This window comes from Prionailurus viverrinus, chromosome C1 (genome assembly GCF_022837055.1).
Source record: "Prionailurus viverrinus isolate Anna chromosome C1, UM_Priviv_1.0, whole genome shotgun sequence".
Taxonomy (NCBI): Eukaryota; Metazoa; Chordata; class Mammalia; order Carnivora; family Felidae; genus Prionailurus; species Prionailurus viverrinus.
Window position 1 is genome coordinate 32,502,602 of NC_062568.1, and position 26,610 is coordinate 32,529,211.

The 26,610-nt window shown below is 37.6% G+C and overlaps 1 protein-coding gene across 5 annotated transcripts in view; it reads right to left on the reverse strand.

The window, feature by feature from the left end:
• PLCL1 (phospholipase C like 1 (inactive)) overlaps positions 1–26,610 on the reverse strand; it is a 350,469-nt gene that overhangs the window by 107,769 nt on the left and 216,090 nt on the right. Inside the window, exon 1 of one of the 5 annotated variants that reach the window (XM_047873349.1) lies at positions 22,842–22,880. The exons of the other annotated variants lie outside the window; for them this stretch is intronic. Within the exon in view, the coding sequence (XP_047729305.1) occupies positions 22,842–22,874 (33 nt within the window). The 5' untranslated portion in view covers positions 22,875–22,880. Of the gene's footprint in view, positions 1–22,841; positions 22,881–26,610 lie in introns of those variants that run through there. 5 annotated transcript variants of the gene reach the window in all.

A 26,610-nucleotide genomic window follows, 5' to 3' on the forward strand; every position in this document is an offset into this window, starting at 1 on the left:
AAGTAGATTGGAGAAATGAGTAGTGGTAAAAAAGAGGAATTCCAATCTGGTGGCTTCTATTTTATCTCTAAAGAATAGGGCAAAGTCTTTTGTTGAGGATAGAGAAGGAAGTATTAAAAATCAGAGGTTTTACAAGAGTGGAGAAGAGCCACCTTCATTTGTTTTTACTGGTTCATCCTCCATTCACATTTCTATTAACAGTGTTTTCCTTAGGGAACCACTGTTCCCCATTCTTACTGTATGATCTTGAGATGGAGCTGACACCAGTTTCCTCTCCCTTCCCACCCCCATTACTTTCACCACCAACCTAGATCCTGGAGTGGGAATGCTGAGGTCTCGCCAACTAAAGCATTCATCACCTTTGCATTAGTCATTGCTTGAACCCAGTGAAACCCAACCCCAGAACTTTCATTGAAAGCACTGGGAAAGAAGAAGCCTTGAGGAAAAAAAAAATGCACGCTTTTTCCTCTGGGGCTCCTCACATGGTAGGATGTAAGTCTGGAACCACTGGAACCACCTTCATCACATCTGGGAAGCAAACCTGAAGAACACAGAGCTAAAAGATAGAAAGAAAAAGAGGTCCCAATGACTTTTTGTTGTCCTGAATTCAGCTAGATACTCCCAGACATCATTTTCAGAGCCAATACCTCCAATACAAAGAATGTAAGTATTCCAGTTGGACTGTTGACCCTTGCAAGCGAAGGTATCCTGATTGATACAGTGAAAATCCTTGTGGTGAGCAGGAGAATAACTCGCTAGAGAAATGACTGTCAGACATTGCCAAGGGTCCATTCAGTTGCTGGTTATCATGAATTTATGCTGATATCACTAACCTCAGGATTTCTGCTAAACAAATCAAATTCTTTGAAATTTTCAGTAATAATACCTAATCTTTTAATACTCAGTACAGATAGCAATTTGATATAATTATTACTGTTATATAACAAAAACAAGTAGGTAATTTAAACACACAAGTAATATAAGAGGATGAGAAGACAAGTTATATAGTCTGGGGGAAAATGTTTGCAAAAGACACATCTGATATAGGACCATTATCCAAAATATACAAAGAACTCTTAAAAACCAATGAGAAAACACACAGTCTATTTACAAATGGGCCAAAGACCTTAACAGACATCTCACCAAAGATACACAGATGAAAAACAAGCACACAAGTACATGCTCAACATGACATGTCATAAGAGAAATGCAAATTAAAACAGCAATGAGATGCCACTACACACCTATTAGAATGACCAAAATTCAGAACACTGGCAACACCAAATGCTGGCAAGGATGTAGAGTGACGGTATTCCACTGCTGGTGGGAATACAAAATGGTATGGCTACTTTGGAAGACATTGTGACAGTTTCTTATGAAGCTCAACATACTCTTACCATATGATCTAGTGATCATACCCCTTAGCAAATACCCAAAGGAGTTGAAAACTTATGCCCACATAAACACCTGCACATGGATATTTATGGCAGCTTTATTCATAATTGCCAAAGTTGGAGGCAACCAAGATGCACTTCAGTAGAGGAATAGAAAAGTAAAAACTGTGATACATCCAGACAATGGAGTATTAGACAGCCCTAAAAAGAAATGAGCTATCAGGCCATGAAAAACCATGGAAGAATTTTAAGGGCATATTACTAAGTGAAAGAAGTCAATCTGAAAGGGCTACAGACTGTAAGATCCCAACTATATGATGTTTTGGAAAAGGCAACACTATGAAGACAGTAAAAAGATCAGCGGTTGCCAGCAGTTGGGGGTAGGGGAAGGATGAATAGACAGAGCACAGATTTTCAGGGAAGTGAAACGATTCTGTGTGATACTATAATGATGGATACCTATTATCACACATCTGTCTCAGTCCTTAGAATGTGCAACACCCAAGAGTGAATCTTAATGTAAACTCTGGACTTTGAGTGATGATGTGTCAATGTAGGTTCATAGATTGTAACAAATATACCAGTCAGTGGGGGAGGTTATGCATGTGTGGGAGAAATCTTTGTACCTCACCCTTTTTTGCTATGTAACAATCTTCCCTTTGTCTAAAGTTTAAATTAAAGATACATTCAACTTAAACGCAAGAATGACATAAGATCACTCTGTATCTTATCAACATCTAAACTGGCAAAAAGACAAATTAAGAAAATGGCTTTCTTTTAAGTGTATCTAAGATGAGGCAGAGACCGATACTTGCCTACAGTTCAGCCAACAGAAAACAGGCCCTATAAATTCTATTAAATTATTTAACAGACACAAACAGATGCAGTAATTCATTGTCAGTGAAAGAAATAATTTTCTCTCTTCTCTCATGATGCCAATAAAGCAAACATTTGCAGGTGCTCAATCAGCATCCTTGCATCAAGTCAAACAATACAACCTTTTTTTGAATGACAACAGAAACATACATTAATAGGGTGACAAAATAATAAGTCATTGACAAGCCAAATATTTGGTGAAGCTTTAGAAAGAACTACTCTGGAGCACCTGGGTGGCTCAGTCAGTTAAGCTTCAGGCTTCAGTTCAGGTCATGATTTTGCCATCCATGAGTTTGAACCCCATGTTGGGCTCTATGCTGAGAGCTCAGAGCCTGGAACCTGCTTCAGATTCTGTGTCTCCCCCTCTCTCTCTGCCCTTCCCCACCCCTCTCCCAAAAATATTAAATATATATTTAAATAAAAAATATTTAAATAAATACTACTCTGAAAAATACGGAATTTTTTTTACCAAGATTCTAAATATAAAAGCAATTTCATTGAACTGACATTGATCAAGTAATTATTAGAGAGAATTCCATAAGAATTACACTATCAGGATTCGAAATCAGGATTTGAAATAGCTCTTTCTGACTTTCTTATTCATTTGGACTAGGAAAGTGATGAGTCTTACCAACCCTGGATTCAGAGTACTCCTAGACTCTAAAACTAAAGAAGTTTTCTAAGAAATTTTCCTAAAGAGGTTTTCTGCAAGGTGACAGAGCAATCCAGAGAGAACCACCAGAGAAGAAGATGCAAAATTTCTCTCCTAGCGTCACTTCCTCCATCCTTCAAATGAGAAAGCATATCTCTCTCTTCTAATCTTGGAGGATTCTGAGCATTCCATTCTTCCCCAAGACTGCAGGGTCCGCATAATGGGCAAGTGTGCATGCGCACATACGTTATGAAAGAAGAAATCTTTGCTGCCCCTCAGACTTTTATTTTGCATTTCAAAAAGCTTAATGCCTTTCATTTTCCTCATGATTCCTAGTTTCTGAAGCTTTCAGGTTCCTTCTAAACAAGCATTTTACTTACTTGGACAAATCATTAGTGATCACACCAGTACTAAGTATAGTGAAGAGGTCTCAAGGCTCCTAGACAGAATAGTTCTTGTTACATATCTTTTATGATACTGGTTTTGTATCTCACTTATGTACGGAGTTATTCCAACTCTCATCACAACCCTAAATTACTTTCCATCATAGTTTTGCAGACCTACGTTAAGCTTTAAAGTTTTTAATATTGTGTTTTCCTGTGATCACTATGCTGGCTTTTGCACTCTGATTGGGCTCCCATGGGGCTCTGTCAGTTTTCAACACTCATGTCCACAAGTGAATCTATCCATCTAAAGTATTTTACTTACCATGCTAAAAATGCTCCAGATGGATAGATTGTAGAGCAATGTCTTCTTTGTGTCACAGAAAAACTGGTGTTCATCCTTGGGCCAGAAAGAAATCTGCCCAGCCCATTAATGATTCTGCCTCTATAATCTTCCCTGCCAAACATCTCTTATAATGATTTGACCCGACAACTCATACCTGAAGGCAAATGGCTGCTCTCTTGTCTAAAAAACAGAAAGACTTTCATCCAGTTTTTTCTTTGAATTATTTACAATCGTATAGAAGGAAATAAAGTCACAGTTAATAATTAACACAATTTTGGCATATTTTGACAAGACTAAGATAGCACTTCTTTTGGCCCAGGAAACAAATTTCACTTAAATTTTCAAACATAACATCATGAAAATGATGAGGTTAGTAGGAATCAATAGTTTCCTAGATTTTGTAATCAAAATCTATCCTCAGTAAAGTGAAAGTTACTAAATTACAAATAAAACTCCTAATAAAATGAACATAAATTTTAGATTTCTAGTTATAATACTTTAATTGTGTCTGACTTAAATTACAGCTACATCAAATAGAGAATAAAAACATAGGAAATTCACCATTACTTGCTCTGGTGACATGGACCAAAACTGTTAATGCCTAAGAGAAGACAAAGATGAACAATTTTTGTTAAGTTGCAAGCTAACCTCTATTAAATCATTGAATTAAGGAACTCAGCCTGATGGTTTGGTTAAAGCAGGAAATTCTAGTCAAGAAATCTAAGCTATGCTACCTATAAGGAGCCAGAATACTGTGTCCAAAACTTAATTGTAAGGTGCTGTAATGGAAGTTCACAAATATAGGGACTTCATTTTCTTTTTTTTTTTTTTCAACGTTTTTTATTTATTTTTGGGACAGAGAGAGACAGAGCATGAACGGGGGAGGGGCAGAGAGAGAGGGAGACACAGAATCGTAAACAGGGTCCAGGCTCCGAGCCATCAGCCCAGAGCCTGATGCGGCGCTCGAACTCACGGACCGCGAGATCGTGACCTGGCTGAAGTCCGACGCTTAACCGACTGCGCCACCCAGGCACCCCAGGACTTCATTTTCATTTTGCTCATTTGCTCCATCCTTGGCATCTAATATTATTATAGCAACTTTCTTATTCACAAGTTCATTGCCCATCTCCCAAAGTTCCCTGAGAGTAGATGTCCTCAGTACCTGGGATAATACCTGGCACTGTGGAGGCACTAGACAGATATTTATTGAATAAAAGCTTATAGAAATTCCATAGCTGCATGCTATGATTATTATTCACTTATTGAGCATTTACTAGGGTGTGGGCACTGTGCTGAGGGCCCTGCCCAAGAGGTAGAAGCAAGATTTGAATGCAAGCATCTGACTCCTGGGCCTTTTTTCTTTCTTAACAGATTCTCCAGGAGTTCAATTCCATGAAAATACTGTCTCCATATATAGCTTCTACATGGACATTGGGCCCTGACACTCAAATTGGCTTTTATTTCCCATATCATCAGAAAAAAAAATGTTTCTTAAATGTTTGACTTCCATGGAAAGCTATGGAACAAAGTAGCCATATTTAAATAATGGTGTTTGAACCCTTAATGTGATGACCATATTTCTTTCTTAGAACACAACGGAATTTACAAATATGTCACGACTCATTTGTATAAAGGGAGCAGGTAGCAATGATTTATCCTCAGCTGACGTGGGAAACAGCTCTAAGATAATTGGTTTCTCCATTTCAACATTATTTTCTTCTCTTCAGTATCTGAACTTCACCATCTCAACAGCAATGATTCAGACAAAGCATTCAAATGAATCAACGCTATCAAACTCATACAGCTAAATGACCTTTCTCTTCTCATAAAATTAACTGGTCAGCTTGACTTCCAATATAGATTCACTTTTTATTCTTGAGTTGAACTCAAATTACGTTGTTTTACTAGAATTTGGTTATTCCAGGATACTGTTACTACTTTGCTGAGCACCCACCCTCCCTCTTACCTACTTATCAGCCTCCTCTTACTCTCATTTCTGCCTGTTTCTTGATTTCTATGTGTGCTCCATATTTAACCAGTGAAATCATATTATACTTCCCCAGTACTATATGTGTGTGTGTGTAATGTATATATAAATTTATTAAAATTTAAGTATATGCAAAAAAAAAGAAAATAGAGAAAGAAGGGGAAAAAAGCTAAGGGTTATTAAATAGCTATACTAAAGCTTCCCAGCTGATAAATGTGATTGGAATCCAAATGTATCTGGTCTCAAATCTATATTCTTTCCACTATATCAATGGTTCTCAAAGCATGGTGCCTGAACCAGCAGCAACAGCATCACCGGGGAATTTGTCAAAAATGCAGATTTTCAGACTTTACCCAAGACCCACTGAATCTGGGATGGAGTCTAGAAATTTGTTTTAACAAGACAAGGGTGATCCTGATGCACCCTAAAGTTTTCCTACATAACATCATTGGTCCCAATTTCACTTGACCACAAGAATTACCTAAGATTGTTCATTTAGATAATATATTCCCAGGTCCTACCCCTCTGACTCAGCAGGTAGGTAGATCCCAGGAATACATATTTTTAGCAAATGATATCTAAATGCCACCCCCAAGTTATTCTCATGGTCAGAGAAATTTGCACTAAATCAGGATATTAACTTTGTACACTTTTTTAAAGTAGATATTACATGTAATTATGTGATAGTTCCATGTTAAAAATATCTGTATATTGAAACCATATTTTTTCAACATTTTACATTCTATTATTAGTTCAGGAAGAAGAAGAAGGGTATTACAAAATCAAGTAAAGTAATAGGGAGTCACCATTTGAAAAATGTTAATAAATACTACTTTAGATAAGCAGTTCTAGAGAATTAATATAATTTCAGGACTCCAGACATTAATAGCTACATATAATTGCAGGCAACTTTAAGAAAATCCCAATATCCATTCAAATGCGGGGAAATTAATAAATGTTTTTTATTGTGTTATAAAGGATATCTTGCCTTAAGGAAGTTCACCACAACAGTCTTCTATAAATCTGGAGCTCTTCCAGTGTAGCTAAAAGTTGTTTGTTTGTTTGTTTGTAATGCACACAATTTTCCAGAAAGGATAACCTTTGCCATTTCACACATACAAAAATATAGTTTTGTGTAACTAAGGCAAACTTATAAATACAATGTGAATGGCTGTTTGGGGCTTACTTTAAACCTCAGCTTTTAGGTCCTAAGCAGTAAACTCCAGTGCCTCACCATGTTCTGGATAATGCAAATTTCTGGTTAATGGGTTGTAGCTGTTAAATGTACTCAAATGATGAAAAAGGGAGCTGTCACTTATTCAAGTCTAAGCACTGTCATGCCAGATAGGGTAGAATACCTTTTCCCTCAGTATCACACAATATGTATGGGGTGGAAAAAAGAAAGAATCAACATACCTATTAACCTAATAATGCATTTGAAATAGAGGAAAGTTTTGATGGTTCCTAAAGCAATAGGACGGAGGTTCCCCCCACCTCACCCCCCACCCCCACTATCCTTCACTGTCAGGGGCCATTATAGAGAATGTGAATGAGTAATATCCCTTTAAGATGTGTAGATAGTAAAAATTCTACCAGGAAACATTATTCACAGCCCAGCATTCAAGGAATAAGAGAAATTCTACCAGCAGGATATAAACACATTAAGAGTCACTAATTAACAAAGCGTACTGCATAGGTTACAGGTGAAATTTTCACATTCCTTATTCCCCCTCCCCATTTTCAGTGGGTTCCGACAATCATTCCTTTCACACCTAATCCACTGCTACACACTGAATTCCTAATTATAATTACCCCTAACCTTTTTTTTCACAAGCAGATGGAACTAGAATTCCACAGTGGGACATTTCCAATGCTAATCATTATACTTACTAGGTCAACCTTGTAGTCCATACTTCCAACTGATACTCATTTAAATCCAAAGTAGCTTAACTAAGAAAGTTAAATGGAAAGTTCCATATAGCTACCGATGTATTTTCAAAAGTGGGTCTGGGTCTTCTATACCCAATAGTGTTGATAAATGTTTTCTGCTAATAACCCTAATGTTTGATTCATCACTATTGGTACAATGATCCTGAAACAATCTTATGTTCATTTTACTTAATGGCACTTTAAAGAAGGTGATGTGAGAAAGACTAATTTCAAGTCACCTCAGAAAATGAAATCTACCACTATCTTACAACAATAAATTCAACCTAAAAAAAAAAAAAAGCAATGTAAAGGTACAAAGCTCTTATCAATTAAACCTAATTTATTTATATTCAAAACATAACTTGAAATGTGTTAACAAAAAGTTTTTTATGAAGATTTGGGGGTGAGGAGGAAGAAAAATATGAACTCCGTCAAGATTTCAAGAGCATGTATATGTGTTCATGCATTCTCGTAAGCCGTCTCCATGGACAAATGAGCGGCATGATGGTGAACTGTAGGACTGAGCTGTCCGACTCATCCACAGCTACTGTTGCAACTCAGCAGGAAAATACATCTGAGACCAACTCAACAAGCAACTCATTTGAGTGGGAGTGTTTAACATTACAATACTCTGCATTCTCCACACCCAGGAGTTTCCATGTCTATGCTAAATTTAACATCTGTAGTGATTATTTACACAGAAACAACTTCAACTCACTACCTAATCCATGCACCTTTATCAAAATTAGATAATGAATTTTCTGTTGAATATTGAACTTCAGTCCATTATACTTACCTTAGTTGCTTAAGGTTAATACATTTTTCTGTTGTAAAGATGGCAGGAAATGAACTGACCGACCATCAAAAGCTTTATTTCTGTGCATTTTCAGCTGCCTGGTAATCTCTGATTTCTTCGTTTTTAAGGAAAGAGGAGTAAGAAAAGCTGACTAGAGGTCTTTTTAAAAAGACTCCAAATCCAGGGGCACCTGGATGGTTCAACCAGTTGAGCATCTGTCTATCACAATTGTGAGATCAAGCCCTGAGTTGGGCTCCACACTGGGAGTAGAGCCTGCTTAGGATTCTCTCTCTCTCTCTCTCTCTCTCTCTCTCTCTCTCTCTCTCCCCCCCCCCCCGCCCCTCCCTCACTCATGCTCTCTCTCTCTCTCAAAAAAAAAAAAAAAAAAAAAAACTCAAGTCCAGTAGGATATCAGAGGCTTGCAAGCTGTCAGTGGCACATTACTCCTGCATGTATACATTGAGAGGATACATACCCTACCTGTAACATCATGAGCAGACACTCTTTCCCAGCCCTGCATATCTGACACCCTCAGAAATGGGGTTTAGGATCGCCTAGATTCATTTCTACAGTCCATGACAGCCCAAAGATCTCCTGATCACATGCATTTCAGCATGAAAATATATATATATATATATATATATATATATATAATATTATATAATTAAATGTATAAATGAATATATCTAATTGAATATTACATTCAATTCCTGCAACATGAATGGCCTCACACATCCTTCTGTCTCCTGTCTCTGTTTGCCTACGTTACCTCTATTCTAGAAAATCTCTGCATGCAAAACAAAGAATTCATAACTTTTCCCAGATTCCTCTGAAATCCACACATAAATAAACTTCATGATTTTACTTAAGATTCTGAGGGTAGGTGTCCTGGGCAGAGGAAGCAGGGGAATTAACTGACAGCTGTTTCATTGGCTCCAGCCTCATTCTCCCTGACCTCTCTCAAATTTCTCCTCCCTCAAAATTAAAGCTACTTTCTTCCAACTATATGCATAAACTTCTTAAGGTTTCTTCTTTCTCTGGGAAGTAAAATACTCATTTCTCTCCAAACAAAATGCCTTATTTAAGCAAAAGAGAAAATGCCTCTCATATACTTCTATCTAAGGATATTTTCCTACCTCGTGATATGTAAAAAACACAACATAAAATACAATAAAAAATCAACTTTACTGGTACTACAGAAATCAAACAGCTAGATTGGATAAATAAGACAAGAAATTACAAGTTTCAGCAAGGATACTGTTGGTGGGAATGTAAATTGGTACAACCACTATGGAAAACAGTATTGATATTCCTCAAACAATTAAAAATAGAATTATCATATGATCCAGTAATCCCCCTACTGGGTATTTTACTCAAAGGAAAAGAAAATACTAGTTCAAAAAGATATATGCACCCCTATGTTTACTGCAGCACTATTTACAATAGCCAAGATATGGAAGCAACCCAAGTGTCCATTGATAAATGAATGGATAAAGAAGATGTGGTGTATATATACAATGGAATATTACTCAGCCATTAAAAAAAGAATGAAATCTTGCCATTTGTGACCACATGGATGGACCTAGAGGCTATTATGCTAAGTGAAATAAGTCAGGCAGAGAAAGACAAATACCATATGATTTCACTTATATGTAGAATATAAAAAAGCAAAAACAAACAAATAAGCAAAAAACAAACACTCTAAAATACAGAAGACAAACTGGTGATTGCCAAAAAGGAGTTGGGTGAGGGGGAGGGCTGAAATAGGTGAAGGGGATTAAGAGATACAAACCTCCAGTTTAAAACAAATAAATCATGGAGATGAAAACGACAGCATAGAGAATACAATCAACAATGTTGTAATAACATTGTATGGTGACAGATGGTGACTACCTTTATCTTGGTAGCACTGACTAATGCATAGAATCGTCCCATCACTATGTTGTACACCTGAAGCTAATATAAAATTGTATGTTAACTGTATTTTGATAATGATTTTTTTAAGAGTACCAAAAAGCCAATTTTACTGGCACTGTACAAAGCCAAACACCTAGATTTTTCCAGAAAAAAAATCCTAATTCTTCATACATTCTTTTTAATAAGTGAAATTTGTTAAATACAAACTTTGATCTTCTTTTTACACATTCTTTTTCTTAATATTTATTCATTTTTGAGAGAGAGTGTGCGAGCGGGAGAGGGGCAGAAAAAGAGTTTGGACAGAGAATCTAAACCGGGTTCTGCTCTTCACTGACAGCAGCGAGCCCAAAGTGGGGCTCAAACTCACAAATTCCAAAGTCAGATGCTCAACCGACTGAGCCACCCAGGCACCCCTCTTTTTACACGTTCTAAGTCTTTTCATACAAATCAATTCACAAACAGAATTTTATTAGATCACGTTGCCCATTTTCATAGTTATATGTGTTCAAAAGAGAGAGTTTGCTGTGGCCCAAAAGGCATAAGCTGATCTCTGTTCACCAGGTTCAGATAAGTGGGAAGGAGAATATTCCAGTTTGGGGCACCTACTTATCTAAAAGGAGAGAATGTTGTTGAGACTGCTAATTGTTCAGAGGGTAGTAATTGTCTGCACTTGGCCAGATCTCACAATATGTGTTGGGGTTTATAGGTAATGAACTTCCATATATTAACAACACATGGAGACGTACTCAAGATTCTCTTATGCTAGTTCTTGAGAATCGTACAGAAAAGGACAAAAAGGAAAGTCGTATCTTGCTTTCTTATCTGTTTTTGCATGAATGTGTAATCTGTATGATTTCAATTCTGTCATTAGCCTGATTGAAGGAAGAAAATCACTAGAATGAAGTAAAATGGAATAAAACAAAATAGAGCAATCATGTGTCTTGATCATTACACTAAAATCTAAAGAGAATGGAGAATTTTCAAAACTGAGCTTTTCAAGACATATATTTGGGTAGGTAAAACAACTATTTTTCAAGAAGGAAGAACATAGAATATAATTAAAATATTTTATAAATTTTAATGTTTGTAAAGGCTTAAACAAGCCAAGCAGTCTGGTAATTGCATGTGTTTGATCTTACAAAATAGATCTTTTTACTCCTGAAAATGTTCTTCTCTGGTTTGACTATATGGTAATATAATATTGCTTTAATGTGTCAGAACTCACACAGTAAATTGAGTGTTTCCTCCTGAAGGTGACAACTTGAGAAAGGATATATTTAATTCAGGATGCAGGCTTTGCTTAAAGTATCATTTTATTAAAAATTAAAACAAGGGGTGCCTGGTGGCTCCGTTGGTTAAGTTTCCAACTCCGGCTCAGGTCCTGAATCACAGTTCGTGGGTTCGAGCCCTGCGTTGGGCTCCGTGCTGACAGCTCAGAGCCTGGAACCTGCTTTGGATTCTGTGTCTCCCTCTCTCTCTGCCCCTCCCCAGCTCACACTCTGTCTCTGTCTCTCAAAATAAATAAATAAATACATAAATAAATATTGAGAAAAAATAAAGCAAATTTGTTTTATAGAATTGTAGGAAAACAATGTGAAACAATATCGAAAGACATAAAAAAAGAAAGTTAATTTCAACCAATATTACAAAATGCAGAGAGATACCACTACTGGTATTTTAGCAAACATCTTTCCAGGCACTTATATAAACATAAGTATATAAACAAAAAAATTACAAAAGTGTCACCCTACTATATATGCAGTTCCATGATCATTTTTCACTCCACCACATATCATGAATATCATTCAAAATAAGCAGTTTTTAAAACCACATAGTATTTATTTATTTAACTCCTGTTTGATGTATATTTCAGAGATTCCTGTTGCTTTTTCACTATTGTGAAGGACTCTGCAAAAAGCTGAGTGCATTTTCAGAACATCATTCGAAATTTTCTTATAAATCTAACACATACACACCTTCAATTTTAGGATACGGCACTCCTCTGAGTGTATCTTCCCTTGGAAATATCCAAGTCTTTAAAGCCAGTTCTAGTCAATAAGGGTAGCATTATTTCTGGCCACAACCAGCTGTAACTGATGGAGGGAAATTCCTTGGGGTTCCATCCATCAACATGCTTCTTTGAAAACAGCACAATAGAGAGAAAAGGGCATAGACTTTGAGCCAGGCAGACCTATTTGTTTTGATAAGTAACTTTATTGAAATGTATGTGGCATATGCACAAAACTGTGCACAAATTACAAATATACATCTTCATAGGCTTTCACAGAATACACTGTGTGAACAGAACTGGTATTCTTTTAATACTGCTTTTCTATTTATTATGTAACCTTGGACAAATTATCTTTCTGAGCATATGAAATGGGCATGATAATGCATGCCTTAAAGAGCACTGGGAATACTAAATGAAACAATATAGGCAAAGCTTCTAGTACACAGTCAAAAAATGACAGTTTCCTCCCTACCTGTCCCTACACTAGGGAGCATGTCCTGGCCATATCCCGACCAGCTCATCCTCTCCTTCAACTCAATGCCACCAAAAGCCTAGAATGCCTTGCCCCCCTAACTGCTTGAATTACAAGCCTCTCCATTGTAAAATGAGTTCTTAATAATGTTTGAGAAGAGTACAATCACATCAAGGATCCTAATTTAGAACCACAAAGTATTAACTACTAAGATATAAAGAGGCTCATCTCCATTAAGAAAAAGAGTTGTTAAAATGATTCACAAGCTTAATTCTGCTACTTGCTAAGTTTTATTAAAAATATAATGAAAGGCAACCCCCCACCTCACCCCTGGATTTTCACTATGGTACACACACAAGCCAGGTGCAGTCTCACTCAGCAGCTCAAAGGGTGTTATAACCTCAAATATAAAATCCTATTTTTATGCAAAAAGTCAAAACCAAGGATTATAACACTGATTGAAATGGGATTTGTTTTTTGTCATTGCTGCTAAAGTTATAGAGGTACCTAATGCGATATCCAAGGATCCAAATGAGAGTCAGCAACCCCCAACACTTCACAACTCTATCTAACCGGATCTCAACCATCACTCAGGGACTGCTCTACAAAGACAAAATTTAGTAACACAGTGAGCAGACTGCCAAATGCTAACAGTCACAAAAGCAAATAGACCGTGTAATTTAAAAAAACAAATAAAAAAAACCCCGCTAGTATGGCTTGAATCTTAGTATGTGCCAGCCTCTCTAATATGGAAGGTCTTTACATGCATTTCCTTATTTTTCCCTCATGACAGGTCCTCCTGGTACTTTCATTACTCCTATTTTGCAGATGGAGAAAGTGAGGCTTAGAGAGATTAAGTAACCTGCCCACAATCACACAGCAGAGATGACTTGAGATTCAACTGTAGATCAAAGAAGAGATCATTGAACAGTTAAGCCAGAGTCTGTTGGACTGCAGAGTGTTTGTTTCTAAAGACCAGATGGCCAGAAAAGTTGCCTTTGTCCACACTGTTTTAAACAAAGCATTATGCTTTTCCCCTGATGTCTACATCAATTAGAAAAAATAATCAATTCCTTTTGGGTGGGAGAACAGCTTGAAATTGTAAGGATATGAAACAATGCTTTAGCCAAAAAACTTCCCTGATGAAAAACTTTGTTACTAGACTTTTCCTAGTTATTTTGTTTTTAATCAGTAGGTCATTGAGATAAACAACATGAACACAAGAAACTGCTATGGAAGTGATTGTTGTTGTCTGTAATAATATTCTCCATTTTCCTGAACTTTTAATTTCAGAATTGAAACACAGGCATCTTAGTATAAGTCTTATTCCATTGGAAGCCAAGAGGTGGTAGAAATTTCTTATGGAAATTTTAATAATCCCTTTATCTCCAAAACCAATTATTTTTCTTTCTTACTTGGAAGCAGCTCACCCCATCTGACTCCCAGCCATGAGCTTGGAGGTTGGTTGGAAGGCTGTAATGAGCAGAGGCTGCCAGCATGTCAGGTTCCATTGTGTTTGTGTGACCGCTGATCAGAGTGATGAAACAGGGATTAGCTTCATCCTTATCACTATAAATAAATGTGATTTTATGACAACACTGCAGCTTTCATCATTTATTAAAAAGGAAGGAAGAAATGTAAAGGTGGCTATAGAATCCTTACCAAAAAATCTGCTTGCTCCCTGAGGTCAGCAGTTAATTTCAATTTTATATTATCTAAGTTCTTGTGAATAAAAGGCTTTATTAATGTGAACATCAGTCCAAGGAGTACCCTGCTTCACCTCACCACATTTTAAAGGACATAACAAGAATGGTTTTCTTCAGCCAAACCAAATTCACTCAGAATTGAAAAAGGCCATAGAAAACAAAAGGTTTGGGGAAATATAAAATATTGATGCATTTAATATTTAAGTGAATCAATTATTCAATTAACTGGAGATTATCTGGAATTTAGATATAATATGACACTCCAAGAACATCTGGAATCCCTCTTCCTCCTCTCTCTCTCTCTCTGTCTCTCTGTCTCTCTGTCTCTCTCTCTCTCTCTCTCTCTCTCACACACACACACACACACACACACACACACACACAGCTTTCAACCTTGAGGTTTGCGTGTATTAGGAGTTTAAGAGTTTAAATCAGTTGGTTTGTGCATTTTTCAGCCTCAAGCTTCTACAAAACAGGAAATGTTATATTTGCAGAGGGCAGGTCAGAGTACTAGCCGTTTCTTCCCAGAACCTTCGACCTGCACAACGTGACTGAAAAGTATCTGGGAAGAAAGTTTGGGAAAAGTAAGTTTGAGAAGAGAGTTCCTGTTTGTCTCCATTTATTAGACTCTCCTCTTTCCCAATGCACGTATAAAACACATCATGAATGCCATGTAATGTGCTCTCTCTGATTTGCCAGAATGATTTTGTTTGTTTTTCATCTGAGGTCATTTCTTAATATATCTAGACATTGTTCCTGAAGATGTGAACTTGGTTCTCTCCCTCAGAGATCATTCTCATAATGCCATACTACATTAAGGAAGTGGATTCCAGCCTGCTGCAGCAATGTTGACTGTCCCCACTATGAACTATCTTAACCCATGGGGAAATCACAACTCAAGTATCTGCTGTTTAGATTATTGAGTTTGGACCTAAAAATGGTCCCCAAAATGTCTCCTGATGTCTGCAGGCCATGTGGAAGTCAATTTTTATCTCCTCCCACAGCACTCCTCTTGCAAATGCTGCACTGGCAAGAGGAAGAGCCTGCTCATCTCAAGTCCCTTTGGGGAAGAGCTGCTGCCCAACTAGCAAAGAATGGGTTGTAAGCAGCCAGCCTCCTGTTCTAGTCCCTGAAAAGGTTACAGTGGTAAGGCTGGAGTCATGATGTTGGAGAGATACGTTCCAAGCTCAGCAAGGTGCCAGAGGGCATTCCCTTCTGGGCCACACACTGCCCTTCTCTCTTCCCTCTGAACTTCTCCCCTTACCCTTTCCCAAGAGAGAAAGACAACTCCATAAATATCCCTGCAGCTGCAGTACACTTAAGTGTGAAAGGCAGAGTGCAGAGACAGTGACATCATGATGTTTCTTCCCTAGCGTGTTCTACACCAAACCCTCAGCTTCTACCCAAAAGAAGCTCCCATTCCAATGGCCTGTCTCCATCAGTGGCAGTCTTTATTATCTGAACTGCCTGATTTCTCCTGACCTTCACCTCTTCTACCTAGTCAGTCACTGCTTTGCCCTTTTTCCTTCCTCTTCTTCGGGCACATCTCTCCTTCCATTCTATTCCTATCACAACCAGCCTAGCTGAAGCTCCCCTCAGCTCACAGGTTACTTCAATGGGCTGTATCAATAAGGGTCCATCTACTGAGCTAAATAGAAACCATTCCAAGTGTTTAAAGTGAGGGAATTTAATACAGAAAATGGATACACAAGTGCTGGAAGAGCTGAGAAGCAAAGAGTGAACAATGAGGCAACCCAGAGATTAGCAATACTCCCGGCTGGAAGGACAAATGGAGTAGGTGGTGTTCTTAGCACCAAGGCCAGAGTCATGGAAAAAGCTGGGACCACAGTGGGCCTGTCCTGCAGAAGCTGAAGGCACAAAGCAAACACACCTACAGCACTCTCTCCTCTCCAACCAGTACCTCCGCCTGGCTGGAATCAGACCTGGGAAATCAGCCTGCAGGAATTGAAGCCTCTGTCATAGATACTGGGAGAGTGGGAGACAAGGAATATTTCTAATAGCAAAAAGGCCAAGGACCAGCTCATGAGCTAACTATACTCTATTTAGTTTTCACAGAGGATAACTAATAGTCTTCACTTTCCATACTAGGAAATTAAGCCTCATGAGGATAAGTACCATAACCTGGGGCAAATGGTACAGCCAAGTTTTGAGCCTTGATCTTTCCAACTCTAAACCCCTTTTTCTTCCCCACCCGTTGCTGCCTTCTCTTGCTGGCTATTCTTCAGCTATAACATTTACACCATAAAGGGATATAGTGTTTGATTACTTCTAAATAATAAATAGACACTATAACTCTAATCTCAGGGTACCCAACTTCTCCAAAACTAGAAATGAAGAGTATAGTACTGCATCTTACTGAGGGGCCCCCAATACCTTAAGTCATTTCATGCACTGGTCAATCCATTCTCCCCTGCCAGGCCAAGACCCAGAAGAACATGAGGGATTGATTAGCAGGGCCTGGCTTTCCTGGAATAAGTGAATGCTTCCAGGGTGGGATTTCAGGAAACAGGAAAGGCCCCACATTGCAAAATAATACCCCAACTTTTCATTCATTTGTTTATTTAAAAAATGTTTATCAAATGCAGAAATATACACATTCAATGGTATCTGATAAGAGAGGGTTAATCAGACTCTGGGTGTGTATATAACATTTTTAAATGTTCATCAAAAGGGAAGAGGAGTTATTAGAGGCTGGGGTATTTGTGCTGGTTGGTGCTAAAATTTCACTTCCAAAGTTTAGATCAGTTAGCATGAGGCAGTAGCTTTTCAATTTTTCTTTTCAACATAATAGATATAATTCAAGGTAGAGTGAACTATCTCTAGGGTCTGAAGTCAGAGACCACCAAAAAGTCCCAATTTAAGACAAATTTTACTTTAAAAACTGCATGAATTTTACATTATAGTCTACCATAATTTCATGTGCATTTTATTATAAAAATGAGATTTCCCCCCCCCCCCAAAAGTTCTAGTAGAAGCAACTTTCCAGGATACTATGTCATGGTAACATTCCTAAATTTGGGAAGCTTGTGCCTAAAACTTTGCATCCCTGCTAAAATGTAAATAGGTCTGAAGAAGGACAGTTTCTTTAAGCTATTGTCACATTTGTTTTTTAACTTGTCTTGGTCTGAATACAATTGAGAGTCTTTCCTACGAGCAGGTTTTAACAGTGGAGAAAGAAGAGATGTTGAGAGCCTCAGTCTAATTATAAAACAGAGGAGGAGTTACCATTAACAAATGGAAAAGGTCCAAAACAGAATGATAAAAGCCCCGAAACAAACTTTACCCACTTTACTCTTGTGGAAAGTCAGAAGATTTGTCATGGAGTGAGAAAGACAATTCTCCCTCCCCAAATCTCACAGACCACACCTTATGGGCACTAGAAGCCCCAGAAGCTATTACAGAGTCTCAAAGTATAAACAAGAATATGATGTTTTGAGGAGAAAATGTCTTACTTCTAATTTTTTTTCTAATAATATAAGAAAATAGTGACATCTATAAACCACAGACTCATGTTTATCATAACCATTAAAAATATAGAACTATAAGATGTTAACATTAGAGAAAGCTGGGTGAAGGGTCTATACAAGAACTACCTACACTATCTTTGCAACTTTTCTATTAAGCTAAAAATATCGCAAAAGAAAACACCCAAAAATAAAAAAATAAAACTTTTTCAAAATGAAAAGTGTATTTTAAAAAAATCTACTGTATGTTTAATGTCTCCATATTACATATGGAATGCCTTTCCATCTATGTGAAGACTCGTCTTGTTTGTTCCTCTTGGTATCCATTATTCCGTGCCCTTCCCAAGGCCCATCTTTTTCTCCTCATAGCTTTCTTGTCATCCCTGATTCTTAATTTTTATTTCATTTTGTGTCCAAGCCAGAAAAATCTAGCAATCTGAACTTGAAAGAGATAGAACTCATTCAACTTAATTTCCACTCTCTACATCGTGGTTGTACCATGTTAAAATGCTTCCCCTTCAAAGAATTATATTGCATAGCACTTTCAAATAAAACTATTTGAAGAACACCAATTTCTCAAAATCAAAACTAGCTCACAAAGGTGTTGACTGGGTAACAAACTGCATGATCTAGGATCACAGAAGCCTCTAAAGAGAGAGTTTCCAGATGTTGTTGGCATCTGAGAGAAAATAAAGGAAGAATTAGGGAAGAAGTGGCAAATGAAAGCAAAATGGTACAAGAAGACAAAGACTTTTTAGGGGAAGAGCTAGAGAGAGGAATTTTTACTTTGAGATCACTTCATGTCAACCAAACTGGACAAGTGAATAATACTTGGATTATGTAAGTCTTCACTTAAATACCACAGAAGTCCAAGGAATGCTATCAGATTTATGTTTCTTCCCATGGCACACATCAGACAAAATAATCCTTTAAAATTCAACTTTACACTGAAAGAGTTCTATTAAGTGTTGTCTTCTTTTCTTTTTATCAGTCTTAAGGTTCCCAAAATGATACTTTACTAGATCTTCATTTTATACATTCAAATATAAGACATCTTTTTTTCTTTTCTTTTTCTTTCTCCCCCGATTGCTCCTCACAACCCACCACCTCCCAAGATGCAGGAGGAATAAAGGCTCTGTAATATTAGCCATGTTGTTGGAACTGAAAAGAGTTACTTTTTCTTTTTTAGTAAAGTCTATTTCCTTAAGTCTCAAATCTCATCTACCACTGTCTGTGTACAATGACAACCATGAAGAAAAAAGAAGGAAAACAAACAGGCTTTGGCAGACAGAGGCCCCGAATATTAAGCGAGAATCATTTCCATGGCTCAACCAAGCCAGTGTGAGCCAGAAGCTTTTCCACAACAGACTGAAGACAACAGGAGGCCAGCCTGTGAGTCACAAATCTCAATCCTCGCCCTCCCCAACCAGCCCAGCCCACGAGGCCCATGCTGATTCAGGTGCTGGGACAGTCCTTCTTGCCAAGGCCTCTCTCACAACTTTCATATAAGTTCTTCCAGGATACAGTGACACTGTGGGTAATAGATGTGCCCATCAACTCTTTCTATTTACCAGTATTTAGTTATGAAAAGAAAGCTTCCTTGGTATCCTCTTGTTCTCCTCTCTGCAGAATCTTTCAGGCTCCCAATCCATCATTACTGATGCAGGCATGCCCAGTTTCATTGTGTGGAAGGTGCCATCTATTAATATTTTTGCATTCAGGGACAGTGTGACCACCACACAGTAGTAAACTGGAGGTGCCAAGTTTCACTCAAAAGGCGTGAAAGATGCTGTGATTTACAACAGTCCTAATGAGCGGGGCATTTCTGGGCCTGTAAGCACCTGCTGCTTCTGTAGTCTGGGCCAACTCTGCCACCATGCCCTGGAGTATTGGACAGCACCCCTCCCTGTTAGGAGTATTTATGGCTAAACTACATTGAAAAGTTTGCTCTGCCATCGATCTCATTAAAAAGGCAACACTCATCAGGGAAGTCCATTGGAGAAAATGAGAGAAAGAGTTCTATCTTTTCTTTGTTCTCTTTGTCTAACGAGGTGTACAGTAAAATAAAATCAGGAAGTAATTTTATTTATTTAGTATTTATACCCTATCTTCTATAAAAGGTTTACAGCAGAGGACCAGAAGCTACAGGTGCTTCCTGTTAAGAGTGAGGATTTATGCTGTTGTATTTTAGACACTTGATGTTCCTTCTTTCTGGGAATGTGATTTGCCATCAGTTACAACTAGGAGCAGACAAAACAATCCCAGTGATTCCCAAACCACGAAGATCTACTCACACCACCTGACCTCTCTTGCTATATTCAGGTAATGCTTCTGAGCACTAAACATGCACCCTGATAATGCAATGGAATCACAGAAACCAGGCTGACCAAAATGGCACCTTAGTTCCTGTATGATCTGCCACCCACCCACCTTCACCTCTCCCCACCTTTCTTACTACTCAACTAATCTACTAATTCTAGGCACAAACCATTCGCTCCATCCAAGCTCTTCTTCCACACAAACCATGCTCTTTTAAATCTCAGAGTTACCATCCTGTTTCTCTGTCAAACCAAATTCATACTTTTCTCCAAAACTGAGATCAAATCCAATGTTTTCCACCACATTTTTCCCAGCTGGTCCAGGCTACCAACTGACCTTTCCTTTCTTTTGATTTCTATGGCATTTTATAGTTGGTACAGTGTGACAAAGTAGTTCTACTATAGGAGGTTCTTAATCTTGCCAACATTCACATGGAAGAGTTATGCAAGTTGAGTGGGTATCTTACTCTCTGATTTTAACTTCCCTGTAACAGCCATTTCAATATAGAACAGAAATACTTCACTGTCTAAAGCTGGGGCCTGCTTTATCATAAGGCAAGAGAGTCAAGGTACAAAACTAAAAGTAAATGAAACAAATTATAATTACACCATCTTGTGTTGCTCATGGTTGCACATAAGTCCAGACCAATTTATAATTGTTTCTGGTGCCCCTTCCAATTTCACTCTTTTCCCCACATATGTTTATTTGTGTGCCAGGTTATTTTTGTCAGCTCCATTTAATCTTTGAAGATAGAAATCTGGTATGTTTTGATCCCAAGTCTTTCCACCTAGATCCTTATTAAAATTATGTTCTGCCCCTTGTGAGGGCATCCCTAAACACTGACCACAGAACTATCCAGAAGTAACTACTTCTTTCCTAGTCCATACTGAAGAAAGCCTTACAGTACATCATCCTTCTGGACTCTGTAATTTCTAGAAAAGCCACAGTCTCCTTTGGAACTCTGACTAACCTACATCCAACCACATAACTGTGACAAAAAGTTAGTGCTCCCACTTCTAAGTCACGAGGTCAAAAAATACCCTAATATATTAGCATGCTCACATTGTAATTTTGAAAGCTCTGGCTCTGACCAGATTTAAATGACTTTCAATTCACATATATTTATGTTATAGAACATAGGAGGGTTTTTGCTACCATCACACAAGTTAGTTCTTGATTATAAAGAGTCATATTTTTTCTGGTTATTTCATACATGTCTTGTCTGAAAAGTTCAAGGCAGGATGCAGACCTTTCACTTCTTTTCTAATTTCCCTTAGCATCTTGGTAATTTGATTCCATATTGATGAGTAAACAATAGTATGCTGTCAGGTATGAAGTATGAAGAATACTAGAAGGGAAAAGTTTGACTTAAACTAGGAGTTAGCAAGCTTTTCATAAAAAACTACATAGTCAATACTTTAATCTTTGTCATCTATATGGCTTCTGTTGAGACTACTTAATTCTACCATTACAGTATAAATAGTACATAAACAAATGAGTGTGGCTATGTTCTAATAAAGCTTTATTTATAAAAACAGACTTTAGGCTAGACTAGGCCTGTGGGGCATAGTTTGCTGACCTCAAACTTAAAATATGACATCAAAAGAGACAAAGTAGACACCAGTCAAAGAGACATCAAAGAGACACCAGTCACCACTGTAATTCAAACTCAACCCAACAAGAGGTTTTGACTGGTCACTAAATTGAAATTAAGGGTGGTAACACATATATACCTCAATAAAGATCTCTGTGAAATTAAGTGGTACATTTGTGTTCTGGTAGGGCTCACTTCCAAGATGTTGTGCCCCCTTATATCTCACCTTATTCCTGAGTATTTTATTCCAGAAATAATGATAGCTAAACTCAAACAGGTGACTATGTACTACTATTGGCAACTTTCAATTGTTTTTATGTTCTGAGTCCAAAGAAATCAATTCCTAAATAAATGTCTATTTATTAAAAAATTAACATTTGAGTCTTTGACTGACCCACTGAATTCTGGTAATTAAAATTCATTACTCCAGAATGCATATCCATATCCCTTCTCTCCTACTTCTGGTTACTTCTCAAGTGCTTTTATTAAATATAAATTCATGCAAAATAATTATTCCTTTTCATTGTCTGTTTCAAAAAGGAAAGTCTATGAAACAAGATGAACTGACAAACTGAATATTACCACAGTTAAAGTAACAGTAAAAATATCCTATGTAGTAAAAATTAGGATAGTATATCCTAATTACAAACAGTTTAACTTTCTGTCTAAAAGAATGCAGTATGTTTCATTTTCTCTACATTCCTACGACACATAACCTTTATAAGACTACAGTATTAAGTAAAACTAAAAAATCCCTGGAAGATTAAAGCAAATCTGACTTGACCACTCAGTTCATTCACTCTAATAGACATTTGATTTCCACTGGAAAATGTAATGCAAAAACTATATACAAATATTAAAAGAAAAATAACCTCACAACATAAAAAGACATCACTGAAAATTAATTCATATATTTTAAGCTGTAAGTAAATAACTATAATCAAGGTATAAAACTAAGATTTTTCTATACTTACAGTTAATCCTGAAAAGGACATAATATAAATCATGAAAGGTTAAATCATTATCTTCTGAAGATTAGGGGCAATGGAGACTTTACTCACTGCAACCACAGTTTTTGGATAGAAAGTTAGTGAAGGTCACAAATGAGTCAGGTTCTCTATCTGAACACACAGGCACAGAAATTGTGCCTTCTGTTAACTCTTAGGTTGCATACTACTTCCTTTGAACACCTTTTCTCGCTGACCTGAGAGTTTTCAGAAAATGAAACTAAAATTAGAAGTGAATTGATCTACCGAAGTAGAAAACAGAAGTATGCTTAATATGATCCCAGTTTCAGGGGGAAAAAAATAAGCTAATAGTGTTTATCCACCACCAAAAAATAAGCTAATAGTGTTTATCTCCAGGAAGTTGGAGCAAATTTTACTTCCTTTCTCCTTTTCTCTATTTTTACAATTGTCTACCATGATAATGCCCCACTTTTAAAAATTAGAAGAAAATAAGGATGTTGAAGTATGTTGTGTAGTCCTCACAATTTGTACCCATCATTTTTATCTCTCACGATTTATGTGTAGTTTTACATAATAAAACTAGTGCTAGAACACATACATATGAAAGTCAATCCCAGTATTACAGAAATGATCCTTTTATAAGTTAACAAAAACTTGAGTTTCACAGGATTCCTCCTGAGTTGAGAGCAAAGTTCTTTATATAGTTCAATTACAGTGTGGAAGTCACACCGGTTAGGAAATCATGCAACACACCATCTGCCATTTCATTAGAGTAGTATGCTTTTTTTTTTAAGGACGTTTAAAAATTATGTTTCACAGAGATTACTAGGAGAAGCTGCTGTGAATGGATGGATGGCAGGTTTCAACAAACACTGTCAGAAATCCAATGCTGAGTCCAAGAAGAATATAGATGAATATGTGGACGGGCAAAATATTGCCACGATTGGAACACAGATAACTTTTTATTACATATTGAGAAAGTCTTACCAAAGTGAGATAAAGCCCATTAGATTTGTACCTTACACTCAGCATAAATTGTATTTCTAAGTATATTTTTTAATAAATGACATATAAGGGGCACCCAGGTGACTCAGTTCGTTGAGCATCCAACTTCGGTTCAGGTCATGATCTCTCAGTTCACATGTTCGAGATCCACATTGGGCTTGCTGCTGTCAGCGCACAACCCACTTTAGATCCTCTGTCTCCCTCTCTCTCTGGCCCTGCCCTGCTTGTGCTCTCTCCCTCTCTCTCTCTCAAAAATAAATAAACATTACAAAATAATAATAATGAATAAATCCCATATAATTTTGCTTATGTGTTTTCTCCAAAAAATGATAATATTAGAACAAGAATTAAATCTCTACTTATAACAAGTCACAAGTGTTACAAGTGTAACAAATGTCTGGCCACTAACAGGCAATGCCTGAGTCTCACCATCTCAAGGTCCCACTCCAAGTCTGAGATCTGCATTTACTCTTCTCAGAACACCCCCCCCCCCCTTACCCCTTACTCTCCTACTTTTCTTCAGATCTGTTCTCTGTCCTCTGGAGATCCTCTTGCTGGCACACTAGCCTTCTCACCCTCCTCCCTCCCCAGGGCCCCCCTCCACTTCTTCCCTCCACCAGCCCAGCTCTTAACACCTGACTTCACCTACCCTGTGGGGACAGAAGGACCAAAGTGTATTTGCTTCCACAGACTAGTTTATACAGCTGCCTTGTCGTCCTTGCCTCCAACTTCAGAGGAGCATGTGAGCCTCTTTCCAGTACCACCTATGGCCTTACTTTTGCTTTGTGTTTCCTTTCCACTAACTTCTTCTCTCTTGGTTTTCAGTGCTTCTGCTAAGTCTACTACCCTTGCAAGGATCAGCCCTTCTTCTCAATTCCCAAATTCTTCAATGAATGATCTTTCTCTATCACCTTGAGCTTTTACTCCCTTCCCTTTAATCACTGCCCCGTCTTCTTTGCAGATCTGGGCAGATGATATATGGCCCTCAAGTCTGTAGAAATCCCTGTCTTGTAAATCTTGGAGATCATTGGTGTCCTACTTTTACTAGATTCACTTTGCTCCTCAGAACTCATCTTCCTTGACCTCTCTAGGGCATTGGATACTGATGACAACCTCATTCCTCCCTGAAACATGCATTTATTGGTGCCCACTATGTGCCCTTGGCTTTGATGGCACTGCATCCTGCTTAATCTTCTAACCCTGTGTTATCTCCTTTTTCTGTTTCCATGTTATACAGCTAACCACTTTTCTTCCTCTCAAATTATAACTGGAGGCATCATCGAATGTTTTTATTTCTGTCCATGCCTGAGGTCATAGCTACCTTATAGACTCACCTGAACTCAAATGCTATATTTCTAAATATTTCCACTTGGATGTCCCATCATTAACTAAAACTCAACATACTTTAGAAGAGAATTCATTTTTATCATCATTTGCCTATCCCTAAAGCTGTATGGCAATCCCACTTACCTTCCTGTTTAGAAACTTCAAAGTTATGTGGCTTCTTATCTCCTTGCTGAATCTGTACTGAATCTTTTTGCTTCTTCTCTGAGATGTCTGTCTCTCTCCTACTCCCCTTGCCATAAATCTTGTCCAAAACCTCTTTACCTCAGACCTATAATGTTATGATAATGACCGCAATTTTTATTCCCTTCCAATTCACTTTACACGCTATTACTAATTAATCTTCTTAAAATAATATTAAATAACTTTAAAACCCATGACTTAGAGTGTTTTACACAAACATAGGTTGGTTTTTCTCACATAACAGGAAGTCTAGAAGCAAACAGCTGTTGGTGGGGTAAAGCACTTCAGCAGTGTCAGAGACAATACTTCTCAGCCTTTCCTCATGGGACCTAGTTGCTGCATGACTCTAGGCTTTCCATCTTCATTAAAGGGTGGAAAGAGGGGAAAAGAGAGTTCCAACATTTTATCAAGAGAGCAAAAACATTTCCAGAAATACCATCAGCATTCTTTAGCTTGGCCAGAGTGAGGTCACAGAGCTGTCCTATCTGCAAAGGAGACTGGGAAAGTAGGGAATAGAATTTCCATGAGTGGATTAGACCAGTCATGATTCATCGCTTGGGGGTAGGCACAAAATTCAGGTTCACTCACCAAGGAAGAAGGGGAGATGCCCAACTTTATTTTTATGTTTTATTCCTCCCATACAATGTTTGTCCTCCGGTCAGCCTGGCCTTTTCTCTCACTGTCCCAAACATATGCCATGTTCACCTCTACCTTCGGACCTTTGCTCTCTTTACCTCAAACATCTTTCCTCCATTTCCCTTTACTTGCCAAATCCTATTCATCGTTTGTGGCTCTGCTCATATCCCTGCTACTTCATGACAGATTGCAGTCCACAATGATTTCTTCCTTGAACGAACACTTTTTTGTCCATTCATTCATTCATTCATCTATATTCATTTTTTAAATTATGGTTCCTATAGAGAGCACTACACAGCTGGCCATTTAATTGTTCTTTGTTTCCTCTGACTCAGTTTCACTTCTTTACAAATACTATCCTACATGAAGATAGGAACTGTGCCTCAGATTACTTTTGTCTGCCCCAGTTCCTTGCACAGTGCTGAAAATATATGTGCTTAGTAAACTACTGAGCAACTAAAAAATTCTATAATTGCCTAGAAAGAATAATACATGAATTACTTAATGTTAAAATAAAAAAACCACTGTGGTTGGTACTTTGAAAACAGTACATTATCTACTTATTCCAGTCAAAATATACTCCACAAGACAAGAAAATAACAATGAT